A 16,518-nucleotide genomic window follows, 5' to 3' on the forward strand; every position below is an offset into this window, starting at 1 on the left:
GGAGACCAGGAGGGTAAAATCCCTCCAGCTGTAAGTGAAGACCAGGTTCGGGACCTCCTGCAGAACCTAAATGTACAGAAGTCCATGGGACCTGACGAGATGCATCCCAGAGTCCTGAGGGAACTGGCTGATGTAGTTGCCAAGTCACTCTCCATGATATTTGAAAAGTCATGGCAGTCAGGGGAAGTCCCCAGTGACTGGAAAAAGGGAAACGTGCTCCTTTTCAAAAAGGGTAGAAAGGAAGACCCTGGGAACTACCGACCTGTCAGCCTCACCTCTGTGCCTGGGAAGATCATGGAACAGATCCTCCTAGAAGATATGCTAAGGCACATGGAGGCCAGGGAGGTGATTCGAGACACCCAGCATGGCTTCACCAAGGGCAAGTCCTGCCTCACCAACCTAGTGGCTTTCTATGAAGGTGTAACAACAAGGGTGGACACGGGAAAACCAATGGATGTCATCTATCTGGATTTTTGTAAAACCTTTGACACGGTCCCCCACAACATCCTTCTCTCTAAATTGGAGAGCCATGGATTTGATGGGTGGACCATTCGGTGGATAAGGAATTGGTTGGATGGTCACAGCCAAAGGGTAGTGGTCAACGGCTCAAAGTCCGGATGGAGACCAGTGACGAGTGGAGTCCCTCAGGGGTCCGTACTGGGACCGGTGCTATTCAATATATTTATCAATGACATGGGCAGCGACATCGAGTGTACCCTCAGCAAGTTTACAGATGACACCAAGCTGAGTGGTACGGTTGAGACACCAGAAGCACGGGATGCCATCTAGAGGGACCTGGACAAGCTGGAGAGGTGGGCCTGTGTGAACATCATGAGGTTCAACAAGGCCAAGTGCAAGGTCCTGCACCTGGGTCGGGGTAATCCCCGCTATCAATACAGGCTGGGGGATGAAAGGATCGAGAGCAGCTCTGCTGAGAGGGACTTGGGGGTACTGATAGACGAAAGGCTGGACATGAGCCGGCAATGTGCGCCGGCAGCCCAGAGGGCCAACCGTGTCCTGGGCTGCATCAAGAGAAGCGTGGCCAGCAGGTCGAGAGAGGTGATTCTGCCCCTCTACTCTGCTCTGGTGAGACCTCACCTGGAGTACTGCGTTCAGCTCTGGAGCCCTCAGCACAAGAAGGACATGGAACTGTTGGAGCGGGTCCAAAGGAGGGCTACAAAAACGATCCGAGGGCTGCAGCACCTCTCCTATGAGGACAGGCTGAGAGAGCTGGGCTTGTTCAGCCTGGAGAAGAGAAGGCTGCGGGGAGACCTGATTGCAGCCTTTCAGTACTTAAAGGGAGCCTATAGGAAAGATGGGGACAATCTTTTTAGCAGAGACAACAGTGACAGGACGAGGGGTAATGGTTTTAAACTAAAACAGGGTAGGTTTAGGCTGGATATAAGGAAGAAATTCTTTACAATGAGGGTGGTAAAACACTGGAACGGGTTGCCCAGAGAGGTAGTGGAGGCCCCATCCCTGGAAACATTCAAGACCAGGTTGGGCAGGGCTCTGAGCAACCTGATCTAGTTAGCGGTGTCCCTGCTCGCTGCAGGGGGGTTGGACTAGATGACCTCTAGGGGTCCCTTCCGACCCAAAACTTTCTATGATTCTATGATTCTATAAAAAATGGTTTGTAATCAAAGGACTCAGTAAACTAAAGGGATTGGTTTGAAAGCAGTCTGATGTGCATGTTTCTTTTCAATATAAACATATGTGTGAATACAACTATCAAAAGTATAGAGAAATGGGAGGACCACAGAGAAGAGCTGTGAGTGTGTAAGCAAGGGATATTCAGCACCAGCAGAAAGAGATGTAAAGCTGAGAATTCACGAATTGCTTTATGAACAGCATATGCAGGAGAAGAAGTAGGCTTATAGGAAGGGAAGGTTCAAGTAAGCAGAAGAGGAGACGGGTTTGCCCGAGTGAAGCATCTGTCCTTGATTTACGTGACTAAAGAGAAATTTGAAAATTTCAAACACATAAGCTGATGTATGTGGAGCCAGGTAAGGATGGCAGGTTCTTAAAGGCGTGTTTTTTCAATTTAGTCTTACAAACTTTACAGCATGTTGCTCAAGCGTCCGAGTTGCAGTGTAGAGTCTTTAGGTTAGAATGGCCAACCAAACTGAAAACAAAGCTGAAAAAACAAATACAGGGCCCCCATGCTGAAATTTAGCAGGTCCTGCCTTGTCCTTACTAGTTCTGCAAGCCTATGCAGTTCTCTTGCCCTAAAAAGGCATAAATGTCCACATAACAGAAGCAGCATGACAGAACTTGTATGTACATTTGGGACAGAAAATATTTCTAACTTCATATATACCATTCTAACACCTGCTTTAGCACTTCTTCTTGAGACCTGGTTTTGCCAAACAGTGATACCTCACTTTTAGAAGAACAAGATTTTTATTTTACAGACTGGAAAAATGAGAAATACAGGGATATCTAAGTGCCTTAATACAGGTTATAGCGTGAGTCCTAATGATCAGGTCATTCCTTAGCAATAGAGAAAAGGAACAGAGGGCAGGAACTTTGCATGGCTGTATACTACCAGAGGTGTTTCCATGCAGTTTAGTTTTAGTCAGTCCTTGACTGCTGGTCCACACACACAAACTGCTTTTTTTTTCAGAGTAATGTTTCAGTTTGAGAGTTTTTTTAATATAAATTCATCAAGAGCAGACAACCGACCACAAACAATGCCAGACTAGAACTACCTTTTCTTTTCTGGACTTAAGCACCAAACAAGCCTTGCTTTAGGATTCCTTTCTGACACCAACTTTAACCCAGAAATACTATGTTGTTGGGTTTTTTTCTTTTCTTTTTTGGCTTTGTATTAGTCTAACTTCAAATATTTTCTGGCACTCAAGCTGTGTCTTATTTGCAGGGTTCCTTAAAAGCATTCTTAGTATAGTATCCTTTTGATTACTCACTGAAGAGGGTGAGCAGCACTGTTTTAATATTACCACGGGTAACTATGTTGTTGCCTATGTGGATTTGCCATAGGAGGGAAGGGCTGAAGGGGCTGTAACTCTTTTATCAGTGGCATCCTCAGGGATGCTGGTGCTTTAGGTGACTGCCTGTTCCTATTGTGCTTCCATTGAATTTCAGTTCATGGACAGCCCAGGTTTTTTGTAATTGAAGTGGTATCTCTGTACATCATGACAGACCAATTTAAGTTAAATTCTGCCTGGGCAGCCACACAAAAAATTGAGACTGTACATGTGAAGGTGAAATTCTGCCTCTGCAGCATGCACGTTTTCACTGCGGAGCTAACCTGACTTGATCTAGCATGTACGAAACACCTTTTCTGCAGTTCTCCATGTCGGAGTGGCATCTAATGCTGGGTAATTTGTTAGCAGTGGGCCATCTGAGCTGCTTTATAAATGCATTTGGTAGGTATACATGCTGTCAGGCCTTCCATGGAGTTGCTGTCTGTGGCAGTGACAAAAGAGCAATTACTTAATGTAAATAACTTGCAAGCAGGGTTAGCCATTAATAAGGCAGACTGTTCTGAAGGCAAAAGCAAACACAAAATTGGCTGAAAAAACTTCCAGTGAGAGCGTCTCTGAGGAATTCGGTCTGCTGACTGCAAAGTGATCTGTCTGAACTCAGCAGGCTACGTTGTATCTCTGTCCCCCGCACTCTAAATTGAGATACTGAATGTTTCTCCCAAATCGTGTTTTTTACTGGTGTATTCAGCCTTTAGTGGAATTTCTAGGCATCTCTTTCAAATGCTGGGGATTGCAGAACAGAGTAGACAAAGCAGAGGTTAAAAGGCCGGTGACTGGCGATACCCCATACAAAGGGAAAAACTGAGAAAAGGAGCTTACATGGAGCTGCAGGATAGAGCTGGAAGACTAGCCTGCAGTAAAATAAACAGATTTCCAGATGGATAAAGTGGAACTTGGCCTCCTTTGTATGCCCCTAACCCCCCTGACTAGTATAGGCTTAGGGCATTGTCAGTCCTGGGTTAAAAGTTTTTCTGTGTAATGCAAGCCACCCTATCCAGACTATAACTTGGCCCAGCTCTTCAGTGAAAGCATCTCCCAAGGATATTTAAATCTCGCCTTCCATTTAAAAAACAGATTATAACGACAGAAATAAATGATGGGAGGTAGATCTGTAAAATACACTACTAGGTCATTAAACATCTAGTTCTCATGACCTAAGTTTGCAAAATAGCATACCAACCTGAGGTCTTTAATAAAGCAGAAATGTCCCTACATGTCTCAAGAACATGTCTCATATTTTTTATGCCAGTATAAATCAAGTGTGGAATTCTTGGAAAACTTGCAGAAAATATTTTGACCATATCAATTCATGCCTGAGACATGAAAATACCTTATGGGAAGAAAGACAGTTGAGATGAGTGTCCTAATATCAGTTCTCTGCCTTATAAATTCTGTTATTTTTTGAGTTGATATTGTTAACATGACATCTGGTAACAGCTGGATTTATTTACACTGAAAATATTTGGAGAGGCAAAACTCTTTTTCAGGATCTGTAATTCAACTGACTGGCCTGCTTTACAACTCTGGCTGTATGTATGTGTGTGAACCTGAGTCTTGCTTTGAGAGATTTTAGTGGAATCTGCTGCTTCTCTCTCTGAGCTTGCTCGGAGAGAGAGCTTTTTGAGTTAAGCATTCTCCTCCGCTCAGTTGACTTAACCTCTGAGCCAAAATGATGTTTAAACACCATAAATGGTAAATGTTGCTGACACAGTCCTTTCGCATGGCTCAGACTAGGCATTATTTGGCAGTTAACCATATGATTCTGGCAAACAGATTCCTCCAGTATAATTAAATCTCTTGTAAGACTAAACACTGCAAGTTGTTTGCAGTGTTCTGAACATAAGGCAGCAAATTCTATTCTTTGCATGTCCTTGACTTGTAACCAGTTGTAATCCTGATCTTGTGCAGCTGAGTTATTGCATTGAAGGTGTATGTGTGCAGTGCTGTAGCTGACCCTGCTTGAGCCGGGGGCTGGACTAGACGATCTCCAGAGGTCCCTTCTGAATTCAATTTGTTGAGCATGCTGAAGTCCTGATATTTCAACAGGAGATGTCAGCATTCTGCAGCTCACTTCAAAAAGTTTTCAGTACATCTGGGTAGAAAAATGAAAAAGAAAATTTACTAGATAGATGATGTCCATAAAATGTTAACTGTTTTGGCTACAAGCCAGGTAGTAGCCAGGTCCAGTCTTTGGAAACCTTAAAGTTTGCATCCTGATCTGGATTTTCTTCTTCACTCCAGTTTCAAGAGAAAATCTGGGAATGGAAATGCCATAGTGAAGTTATTGATTCTTTTTTTTAATTCTTTCCCTTTCTGTAGATTTATCTATATCTTTTACCTTAGAAAGTAAATAGTTGGTTGCATACTTGCAGTTAAACCAGTACGCGTGTATTGCACAATTGATTTGTAATAGGATAACTGTTCAGGGCAGCATGAATGTTCCACTTTTACATATACACCTTCAACCAGCAACTCACTCTTGCTTATCAATATAAAGATGTTTACAGTTGTGTTCGAGCACCAAGTTCTGATCCAGGTCTAGGTTTTGAAAAATTCAAGTGTATTTTGGCTTTGGCCCACAGCTAGCATTAAGACTTCTGTTGCAATAATTTCCAGTCTGCAGATATCTGGAAGTTATTTAACTTCACTTAAGGTCACTTGAAATCCTGGATTGAGAAAAGTCAAATAATAGGAAAGCATTTTTTATCAACTTAAATTTCTATTAATACAAGTTAATAGAAAAACAGATATTTGATATGGTAGCTATAGATGGATTAACTTACTATTGATTACACAAACACATGAAAACAAAATGAGAGATGAATAGAATTAGTTGTGTATCAGAAGCAGTATCTCTCTTTTCCCACTGCCATCCAAATATGCTGAGAATCTGTATTTTTGTAAGAAACTGGAAGACTGAATTCTCCTTAATCTCTGTGCATTTAATGCACTAAGTGGCTTTTTTTCAACATAGGTTTGGGTGCTTATTAGAGTGTCTTTCTAATAAAAAAAATGAGCCCTTAGGGGTAAGGCAATGCTGTGGGAAAAGCCTGTATTACTTTTGCTTTGTAGAAAACATATGTGGATATATAATGTATCTTTTAAATGCTTTGCTTACTATTTCTGCTCTCCCAGGCTGTGTTTTCCACTGAGCTGTGCATCTTATTACTTGCTGTTTCCCAACATTCATGCCTATTAAAGCCTGAGAAAAGGCAAAAAAACATAGGAGCTGTGCAAGTGGGATCACTGTAGTGGACTTTTAAATCTATCACCCTGTGTAAAGCCTTATTAAAAGCCTGTTGAAACGATGGAGAGACCACTGCTCACCTGAGAACACCCCAGCTGGACTTATGTATTATGCCAGACTGCAGCTCTATGCAAAAACTGTTAAAGTTCTTGAGCTTGTAATTTTATAAGAGCCTTGGAGAATTCATTGCTCTGTAAGCAGCCTTTGAGAAAAGCATAGTATCTTCTGTATTATCTTGCATGACTTGACTTGCACAAAACCAACAGCTGTGGTTAAAAATCGTGGCAGCTTTTATAAACTATTGTAAAATAAACTACCTGCAAGGTCTGAAAACAGGTTATTGAAATGTACCTGTGTTTTATCTAGCCCTCCCTATGTAGTGCTTTCTGATGATCCTCATGAATTGCTGTGACATGATCCACCTGGGGGGAACGCAGTGCAGCAGCAGCAGTTGATTGGGGAAAGGAAGGAGGGAAGAAAATTAAATGCCTGTGGAAGAATTTTTTTAGTCACTATGGCAGTAGTGCTATGTGATAGCTCTTACATTCCTACTTTTCATTCTTAGAGGTAAACCTACTGCTAACTGAAAGTAATAAGAAGTAAGAGTAGTGGGGGAGATGTTAAACGGCTATAGGTGATTAGAGCATATTAACATAATAAGAAAGGATCGGATCTCCTCTATTTCACATCCAGTTGATTAAGCTTGAGGATATGTAGATATATAACAAAGTCATGCCCTCATGATAATGTCAGACAAAATTTGTCTTAGCTTCCAGATTTCCTTTCTGGTGCCAGGTGTGCCATATTTTTATTGTCTGTAGTTCTGGCAGCAAAAATAACCTGCAGTGTCACGAAAGAGGTTGTTCCAGCCACAAGCATAGTGACTTGCAACATCTGAGCTTAGAGCTGTACCTGTGCTTTCTTCTTTCTCTTTCTTCCCCCTGCTCTGGGCTCTGAAGCCAGCTGTCACTGAAAAGCATATGAATTTTGAACCCTAGCAGAGTTCATGTAGTGAAAGGGGCTTGGAAGGAATGAGGGAAAGCAAGTCCTAATACTGGACATTCATTACGTGCAGCTTGCTTGTTTGTGCCCTGTTTTTCTTACCTCCTTGCTCTCCATTTTCCTGAGGCAAGTCACGGATTTGTTTCTGGTGTATGAGACTAGCTAGCATTTAGCTGTGGCCAGGGAATGTGAACTTCTACGGTTATTACACTTTCTAAAGCTACACTTCTGTGAACAAAGCCTGTTTTTTCGGTATGGCTTTCCTTGCACTACTTCCCTGGTAAAATAATTAGCCGAGTGTTTTCAAAAGGAAGTAGAATCACACAATATCTTTTCACCATAAATGGGAATGGGAGTTATTTGCTTAATCTTGAATGAGCAGTGTCCCTTCTTTTCCCCAGTACCCTCCAAAATCAAAATGATTGCTCCAATGGCTAAGATTGAAGAAGCCCTTAGATATATTAAAATAAGCTGTGAAAAAGTACAGCACTGCTATCTCGTGGTGTAATGTTAAAGCCTTCATCAGAGGAGCACTGAGTCACTGCATGGTGCTATGTAATAAATAAACAACTAAAAGCATTTACAAGCTTTGAAAGAATTAAGAAATAGTTAACATTCACGCTCATAATTCGGCCTCTGCATGATTGTACTAGTCCCTTCTGAGAAAACAGAATGGTTTTAGACTAAGACTAGTCTAAATAAAACTAAATAATGTATCTAAAACTGGCTGTGTTCTCTTGTGTAAAACATCTGCTGGAAACTGAATTGAAGTTGTCAGTAGGTCACACTAATATTTTTCTAAGTCTAGAAGTCTACAATATAAATTTTTAGGTAAAGGAAGAAATGTTACATGAAATGAGCCTCGATGGTTTCTTGATGAAAAAATAGTGTTTATGGATTAGAACTTCAGTCTTTCTAATTGTTGCTGCCAAGTCAAGAAACAGTAGACAATTTTGGCAATATTCTGCTTAAACTGTTGGTATAATAAATGTATGCTGCTGATCAACATACACTACTGAACAACAGTAGCATAAGAGCGGAGATCCCCATTAAAAAATGGTATTTAAAAAGTAGAGGAGAATGCCTGTATTTTGAAGAAAGCCTGTTCAAGTTGCTATGGAGTCAGTCTTTTTAGCCATATATTTACTGTATCCTGGATGTTACACGCTTGAAAAGGAATACTGGTTGCCTTAGCCATGATAGCTTCTCATTTTTGAGCTCTTACATGCAACAGATTTTATATCTGTTGGTAAAGAAATGCCTTCACTGCCCCTGTGCTCCAAAGCATATCAGCTATAGAAAGGGTGATGTTTTTACTCCTGCTTTGTAATAGGTATTGAGAAATCAGGTAATACTTCAAAGACTAAATAAAACAGTGTACGTGCATTAGCATATGATGGATTTACAAAGATGGACATATCTTCAGAAAGGTTAGGAGATATAAAGTTGCCTTTGTATCTGTCCCTGGAGCAATCATCAAGTTTTCAATATTTCAGACTAAATAATTAATCTATATGTTCCTCTTCATGATTACATTCAGTTTCCTCTAATGAAGTAACACTTTCATCTCTCCAGTAACTTTTCTTGCACTGTTGAAGTTGTACTCTTTAAGTTTTTACTGCTCATATACCATAGACTTCTGGTTTTTTGACACTTACCATCATAATTTTCTGTTTAAGTACAGAACTGGTCTTCATACAAGAGATCGGTATAAACCTATGCAGTGCTTAAATTCAGCATAAATGCTGTTCTTAGGATTTGTACATTCGTGAGGCAATTTCTGGCCCCCTTCATTTCAATTTGGCAGATTCACTTACGACTAGTGAGCATGGATCAGTAACAATGACAAGTTGTTCTTCATCCTTTAATCCTGCAGGTCACTCTTTCAGGGGTAGAGGCCTGCATCCCCAGGAAATCTTCTTAATGTCACTCATATCAGTAGGTCTCCTCACCAGCGTAGGATACATCTGCCTGACATAGCTTCAGAAACTGAGGCCTTACATTTTCGTAATCTTGTTGGGTTTGTAATGCATAAATGCAGTTGCCATGAATTATTTGCTAGCTTCCTTGCAATGCTTATGCAGCTCTGTGCAAGAAAGATGGCTTTATTCCAGTACATGAAACTTTCATTTCGGCAGCACATATATTGGATGAGTTGGCACTGCTAAAAAATCCCTTTTGGGAAGTGCTTTTGCTCTATTCTATAGTTGCTCACCCATTTTTCTTTAATAAGCTGAGGCTGTTATACTGTATTGTCTTCCGTGATTACAGAAATTCATTTATTTAGACTACATGGAACAGATACATCAGTCTAATAAAGCAAAGAGCCAGTTGCGAGGGGTGTGGAGTGCTGCTAGTACTTAATGCTGTCTGTACCAGGGCTCTGCTGGAAGCAGCTCAGTCTTCTCTGTGAGGACTGCTGTTAAAGCCACTGCTACTTAATTTGTTTCCTGGTCACTGTTAGCTCTCCTGTGGGAGGTGTTTCAGCTCTCTTTTGTTATCTGTCCTTCTCTGAAGGCTTGAACTTCTCTGTTCATACCGCAAGTCTGTTTCTCTGTTGGTCTTGAACCACACGTCTGCTTTCTACCTTTTATTTTCTTTTCCTTGCTCTCCCTTGATTACATGTTTGCCTTCTTGATTTGCAATGTTACGGACTGCAATAAAAGGGATAACAGAATCGTTATCATTGAAGTGTCCTTTTCTTTCTTTTTTTTTTTCTTGTTACTTTCTTGTTTTCTCCTTTTCCTCCTTTCTTCTTATTTTCCTCCTTTTTCCCCTTATATGGATTTCTGCTTCCTCTCCCAGGTCTGTTTCTGTTTGAGGGACAAAGGGATTTTCTGTGAGGCATTGGAGTAGTAAAAGAGTATGTGCTTATGTCGCTTAGCCCAGTGTTGTTTGCAGCAGTTCATCTGACTAAACGATAAAAAACAGAGGAATACGGTGAACCACAGCAATTTATTACTATAGATGGGTTTGACCCAACTGCATGGCTATTTTCTATACAGCATTAGTCACTTAGAAGCAGGTGCTACAGGAAGCCCAAAGACTGATCAATGTGGCTTGATGGCGAATCGGGCATTTCAGGGTAGTAAGTCCATAGCACCAAGCTGAGTGAGTCTCAGTCAGGTCCCATATTTCCCTTCTCACATGCATGAATGTCTCGGTGCTCAGTGCCAAGAAAAGACCTACGACAGAAGCCAGCAAGACAAGATTTTGGCTAGAAAAAACTTTGCTAGAGAAGAGGAAAAGCTTCCTTTCCAGACAGCTTCCAAATATACAATGAGCTCAAATAACCCTGGGACAAGATTAACTTTTTGCCTCCAGAAGGTTCAGTGGACTTGCTCAGTGAGGTGCTTTCAGTTTTTCTAATCACCGTCCTTTTATGAATGGTGGTTTTTTTTTTTCCCGACTGGCACTTCGTGTTGCTGTAATACTGTTTTGGATGATCTTGATACACCTTTGAAAATTTTGAAGGTAGGAATAAGCAAAATGAAGCTATTTCAGAAAGTAGGGTTGGCATTTTAAAGGCAAGATGTAAGAGGCCTGAACTCAAGCTAAACAAAACAAAAAGTGTATCCAAGTGACCGATAAATATTTATGATTTCTTACATTTGGCCATGAGTGCTACTTTGGCTTCAGTAGAGTCTTTTCTCAGGTTTTTGGAGCAGAGGTATCTTTCATGGTATAGTGTACCATACAGGTCACAGTTAAACGATCTTGCCTTATAGCCTCCGAGTCCAAGACAGAGGAGACCATTGTGGGTACTGGAAATTACATATCTATCTCAGCTAGATTTAATTTTTAATAGTGATTAATTTAACTCCAGCACTCACCATTTGATTGTACAGCCTCAAAAAAAAGAAAAAAAAGCCCTTATACAACAGTTTGTTTTGCAATATATGTTGATAACCTCGGGTTTCAATCTTTCCCATCATCAATCAGTTGGCTAAGTGTAATACAGGAGTATGGTTAACTCAAAAAACCCATTTGATATTGACCAGCTAACAATCTAAATGGTTTGTAGTTTCATACCGAGTGGAGAATCCTATGTTCTCATGAGTTTACATTTTTAACTCATCAATCCCATATTTTTAACTCATCCATCGTTTTTATGTCAATTTAGCAGTGATTAAAGGCATTAATTGTTGGTTACAAGTTGTTGGGAGTTTTTTTTGCACCTGAGCATGTGTGCTTGGAGAAAGTCAGTGTAAATTTCTATGTGATGCTCTATGATATCTGTTAACAATGATTTAGAAGGATCCCTGGAGGAAAGACAGTTCCATTCCCATTTCCTGTCTTTCTGCTTGGACTACTGGTAAGAAAAACAGCTATATTGGGTGGTTTCAGTGATTTTTGCCCTCTGAGAGATGAAACAAGACCACTGACTTGAATTCGGATTGAACCTAAGGTCAGTTAAAATTCATCATGAAAATTCCAGTAAGAAACCCCTTTTGTTCTCCTCTTGACTTCACAGAAAAGAAGAGCAGTAAGAAGGCAGAAAGTGCACAGGCTGCCAAGTCAAACAAGACTTTTTCACCCATCTTCCTTAAAGGCCTGGCTGACCTCAAAGTAATGGATGGAAGCCAAGTGATAATGACTGTGGAGGTATCGGGTGCGTAGCTATAGAACAGTGTTTTTTTTTAAATTTTTAGTCCTGATATATATGTTCTTTTTTCCACTGTTGTTTTCTTTTAGCAGGTTTCTTTGTGTCTGGAAATAATATTTCAAGGAACCAATTTTTTAAAAGTAAAAGCCAGGTTTATCTAATCTGATCTTCAGGGTGGATGATCATTGTCCAGTGTTAATGTGTTCAGAACTGTACAAGTGTTTCTTTATTGGAATAATAATAATCAGGTACTTATTGGGTCCTGCTGTTGAACTAAAACTAAGTTTCAGTGGACTTGTAATAGTTTCGGTTGTGAACCAAGCAAGATTGTATTCCTGTCATCTGGGGTAAGATTAGTGCTGCATAAAAGAGCAGTCCTGGTGTGAACTTTGGTAATAGAAACCCTTGCTAACCACCTTCATGGGATCTAGAACGCTTTCTCCCTCTCTATTGTATACATGCTTTTCTTAATCATTTGTATTTTAACTGTAGTAAGACAGACTTAGAACTATTCCACCTTACACAGCATCAGCATAGTTAATGAGATTCCTGAATGTTTTGAAGCTGAAATTGCAGAATCAAGTGGCAGAAAACAACCAACCTTGTTCATTTTCTCAATTAATGTATTTTTTCTGTGTGTGCCTGATTTTTGTTGTCTCCTGTTTTCCAGCTAACCCACCTCCTGAAATTATCTGGCTACACAATGGGAAAGAAATCCAGGAGACAGAAGATTTCCACTTTGAGAAGAAAGGCAATGAGTACAGTCTGTACATCCAGGAAGTATTTCCTGAAGACACAGGCAAATACACCTGTGAAGCCTGGAATGAATTAGGAGAAACTCGAACCCAGGCTACATTGACAGTACAAGGTATAGAGCTATTCTCCACCTTAGGAAGTGTTAAAAGGAAATAATTCTAATGTGCTGGAGGAGTGTTTGTTTAAAGTACATGAATGTTTGTAAGATTTGATGTGAAGGATGCTAGGAGTTCTCAGTCTCTGCATCTAAAATAAAAAGGATATTGAGCAGAAGCAACTTTAAAAAAAAATCTTTTCGCTCTGGAACATTATGTTACTATTTCAAAAATGCATTCCTGAATCCTATTCCTAGGGACAGCGCAAAACTTCTGCTAAATGCAGCTTCAGATTATAACTATAAGGCTTACATAGCTATGCACTTAATGTAAACCATTTAATAACATTTTTCTTTCTAATTAAAGCCCCGAGTATTTGGAACAGCTGTGTAGGAGCCAGTATCCTGGTTATAATAACTAGCATTGTAGTGGTAGCAGGTGAGGAACACATGATTTCTGTAATTAGAGAACTAGCTGCAAAAAAAATGGCTTTGAATCTCCATGTGTGATGTAAATCTCACAGTAAACACTGAAGTACCTCCAAACTTCCTGTGATTGGAAATTCACAACATTCATGACAGAGGACTTCATCTAATCTTGTTCTATGCCAACATTTTTCCATAGTAATTTCTGAGAATTATTGGAAACCAATGGGGGACTTTCTTTTTTTTTTTTTTTTTTAATGTAAAGGATCTTAACCGCAGGATTTCAGAGATCTGTGCCTCCAGGGGTGGGTCTGTAGTCTGTTGTCACTGTCTGCTCTGAATTCAGACCTTCCTCTGTTGTCTAAGCTCCCCTGAGATCTAGTCTCAGGGTCAGTCTTCTATATTAAATGTAATTTTATGCAATTGTTAATGATGACTTATTACACAAGCTCTCAACTGCACAGCAGTCACAGTACTGTCGCTTGCCCTTAAAACTATTCCTACCCATATTGTCTAAGGACAAATCTTCAAGATTCCTTTTAGGGAAGCTTTAAAGTCCCTTTGTTTTGCTCTTAGTATAAGCCTGGACTGAGCCAGTAAAGTGCCAAGTAAATGATTGATTTTAGTACCAACACAAGTTACTTCCAAAATTAAAGCCTGACTTATTTTTGTATTCAAAACTTATACCCTGCATGTTCAGAATAACTTTCCTCTCTGTGATTGCTTTCCCTGAAATTAGTCAGCTTGTTAGTTACACTCAAGGTTGGCATTTTCTCCCAATTTGTAAACTGTGTTTGTAAACTACAGAACCTCAGGATGGTATTCAGCCCTGGTTCATCAGCAAACCGAGATCAGTGACAGCAGCTCCTGGGCAAAATGTCCTTATATCCTGTGCCATTGCTGGAGATCCTTTCCCCACTGTTCACTGGTTTAAAGATGGGCAAGAAATAATGCCAGGAACAGCATGTGAAATCCTGCAAAATGAAGACATCTTCACACTGATCTTGAGGAATGTACAGTCTCATCATGCAGGGCAATATGAAATTCAGCTCAGGTATGTTTGCTGCGAAAAGTGCTTGTTTCCTTGGAACGGTTAGTTATATTTCTCCTCACATTGAAACTTCCTGCCTGAAGAAGACATGAGTTCCCTCCTATTTGCACAAAACGGTAGGGTACTAAAGGAACAAAATATTGCTGAGAGATGAAAAGAACTAATAAGACTCAAAGAGGAAAAAGGAAACACAGGAAGAGGCAGAAAGAAGGACAATGCAGTAAAGAGTTTTCTTTTGAGATTCTGAAAAATAAAGCTTTGTGGCAGCAGTATGGGAAGAAATTTGCATTTCTAGCAAGGGAAACCACAGTAAATGTCTTGATTTTGGAGCTATTGTTTATCAATTTTGGCATCTCTCTGGATTTGGTAAGGGTGCCTGCTTTCCATGGGAGCAACCTGACCAGGAAGGGCCATTCCACAAGATTATGATCTACACCTTTAAGGAGAGAAAGTGTTTGCTGGCCAAGTCTGAAATGTCTGAGTTTTATATGGAAGTTATAGTCTCCTTCTGATGTATTGTGAAATGAGGCATCCTGATGCTTTGAACTTCCTATAATTGCTACAAAATTTGGAAGAGCTGTTTAGAATTTTTTTTTTCCTGGTAAAATAACTGTCCTTTAAATGAAGAATCAAATTTGCTGGTTTTTCACCTTGTAGAAAGTGCCACAGCATTTTCCGCCTCCAATGGTGAAGATTGGGAGTAATTACATATCCCTTCCGTGGTTATAGAAAACTTGGTGTACAACTTTAAACCAATGTTATCGTTCTATGCTATTTACTGTGCATAGATTTATTGCCTTACTTGGCTAATATTTGCGACTTTCTTTATTAAAATGTATTTAACCATCATAGACATTTAAATCCATTACACTGGAAGAAAATTATCTGCTCTGCTCCACACGCTATTTCCAGACGGACTAGTCCAGTAGGCAGTTTAGACAGATACTGCCCAGTACTATGAAGTGTTAGCATTGCAGTTCTGCACCACTTCTGCTTGCTTGGTTTATGGTGGGTTTTGTCTTTTTTCATGCTATAAACAAGTTAATTTTGTTTCGTATACTTCAGCCTCGTACAAAATTTAAAAACTGAATTGTCCTATGCCTGCTTGCAAATAAATTACTCATGTCTTCCTAACCCAAGAAGGGAGGGCCTTTCTTAATAAGTTTAATGAGTTTAGCCTCTCAACAGTGAATTGAATTTTTTATAGTTATGTTTATTTGTCAACTAGTGTTGCCCAAATGATGGACATGTCACTGTGTAGATGCCTAGCTCTAAGGTATTTTTCCATAGACTATCACAGGCAGCCATTAACTAGCCTCAGCGTATTTTAGTATTTAAAGTCAGACAAGGCACTCCCTTTTCACGAGAGAAGGGTGCTTTAAAAAATGATAGCTGCTGTATATCAAAGTTTCCTATAATTGTTTTTCCACACTTAGTTTCTAGTCTTATTACTAGCATGTATGTAGGCCATATATGCCATGACCTTTTTGCAGATAAGATCACAGAAGATCTTCAGTAGATTTAGACCTTTTGTACTGTGCAATAAATTGTAAACTGATTCATTTCACAACAATTGGCTTGTTTGCCATCAGCCCAGGTCATCTAGGGCTTTCATAATTCTGATTTGTGCAGGTCATGTCTACATACATTCTTGCATCTAAGAAAAGTCTCTCTGGGGATCTGTGGCATTTCTAATGCAGTACATCTGATGGGATTAGAAATGCCAGTTCGAGTTCATTAAGGTCACTAACATCTACATGAGAGAGCAGGCCAAACTGTGAGAATTGCTACCTTTTCCTGGTACATTTCCACACTTTGGTTTGCGTGACCTGGACACGGGCATCTTCTCTTTTGATATGCTCCTGGTTTCACCTGAACTGAAAGACAACGGGATATTTCAGCTAAACTTCAGGGATGGAAGAAGGAAAGAGAACAGGAAGAATAAAGGAGAGCCAAGAGTACTTTGTGGAAGACATCGTTGTGGCTGACTTGAGCAAGTCGACCGTAATGATCAGACCAAATTCATCACTGAAGACATTTGTCAAAATGGAGGCCTGACAATATCATGACTCCAGAATATAACTGAATGTACACTTAGAAAACAAATTATTTCAGAAAATTAGCGGAGAACAAGGCCGGGGGGGGGGGGGGGGGGGGAAGTAGTTGTAGCTAGAAAACAACACAGCAGATTACATGCTAGTTTCAGTTATTCCCTAATCCTTTTACTGGAGAAATAGCTGGAGATCCCACAAAGATCAGTGCATTCATGTTGGCTTTTTCTAATCTATAATGAGTAAAGCTATGTTGCAATTAGAGCAAAGGGAATGC

The 16,518-nt window shown here is 40.1% G+C and overlaps 1 protein-coding gene across 1 annotated transcript in view; it reads left to right on the forward strand.

The window, feature by feature from the left end:
* Window positions 1-16,518, forward strand: part of MYLK (myosin light chain kinase) — a 231,747-nt gene that overhangs the window by 126,326 nt on the left and 88,903 nt on the right. The window contains exons 12-14 of the mRNA XM_075429844.1: window positions 11,732-11,869; window positions 12,534-12,731; window positions 13,947-14,193. Of these exons, the coding sequence (XP_075285959.1) occupies window positions 11,732-11,869; window positions 12,534-12,731; window positions 13,947-14,193 (583 nt within the window). The remainder of the gene's footprint in view (window positions 1-11,731; window positions 11,870-12,533; window positions 12,732-13,946; window positions 14,194-16,518) is intronic.

Source organism: Opisthocomus hoazin, chromosome 9 (genome assembly GCF_030867145.1).
Source record: "Opisthocomus hoazin isolate bOpiHoa1 chromosome 9, bOpiHoa1.hap1, whole genome shotgun sequence".
Taxonomy (NCBI): domain Eukaryota; kingdom Metazoa; phylum Chordata; class Aves; order Opisthocomiformes; family Opisthocomidae; genus Opisthocomus; species Opisthocomus hoazin.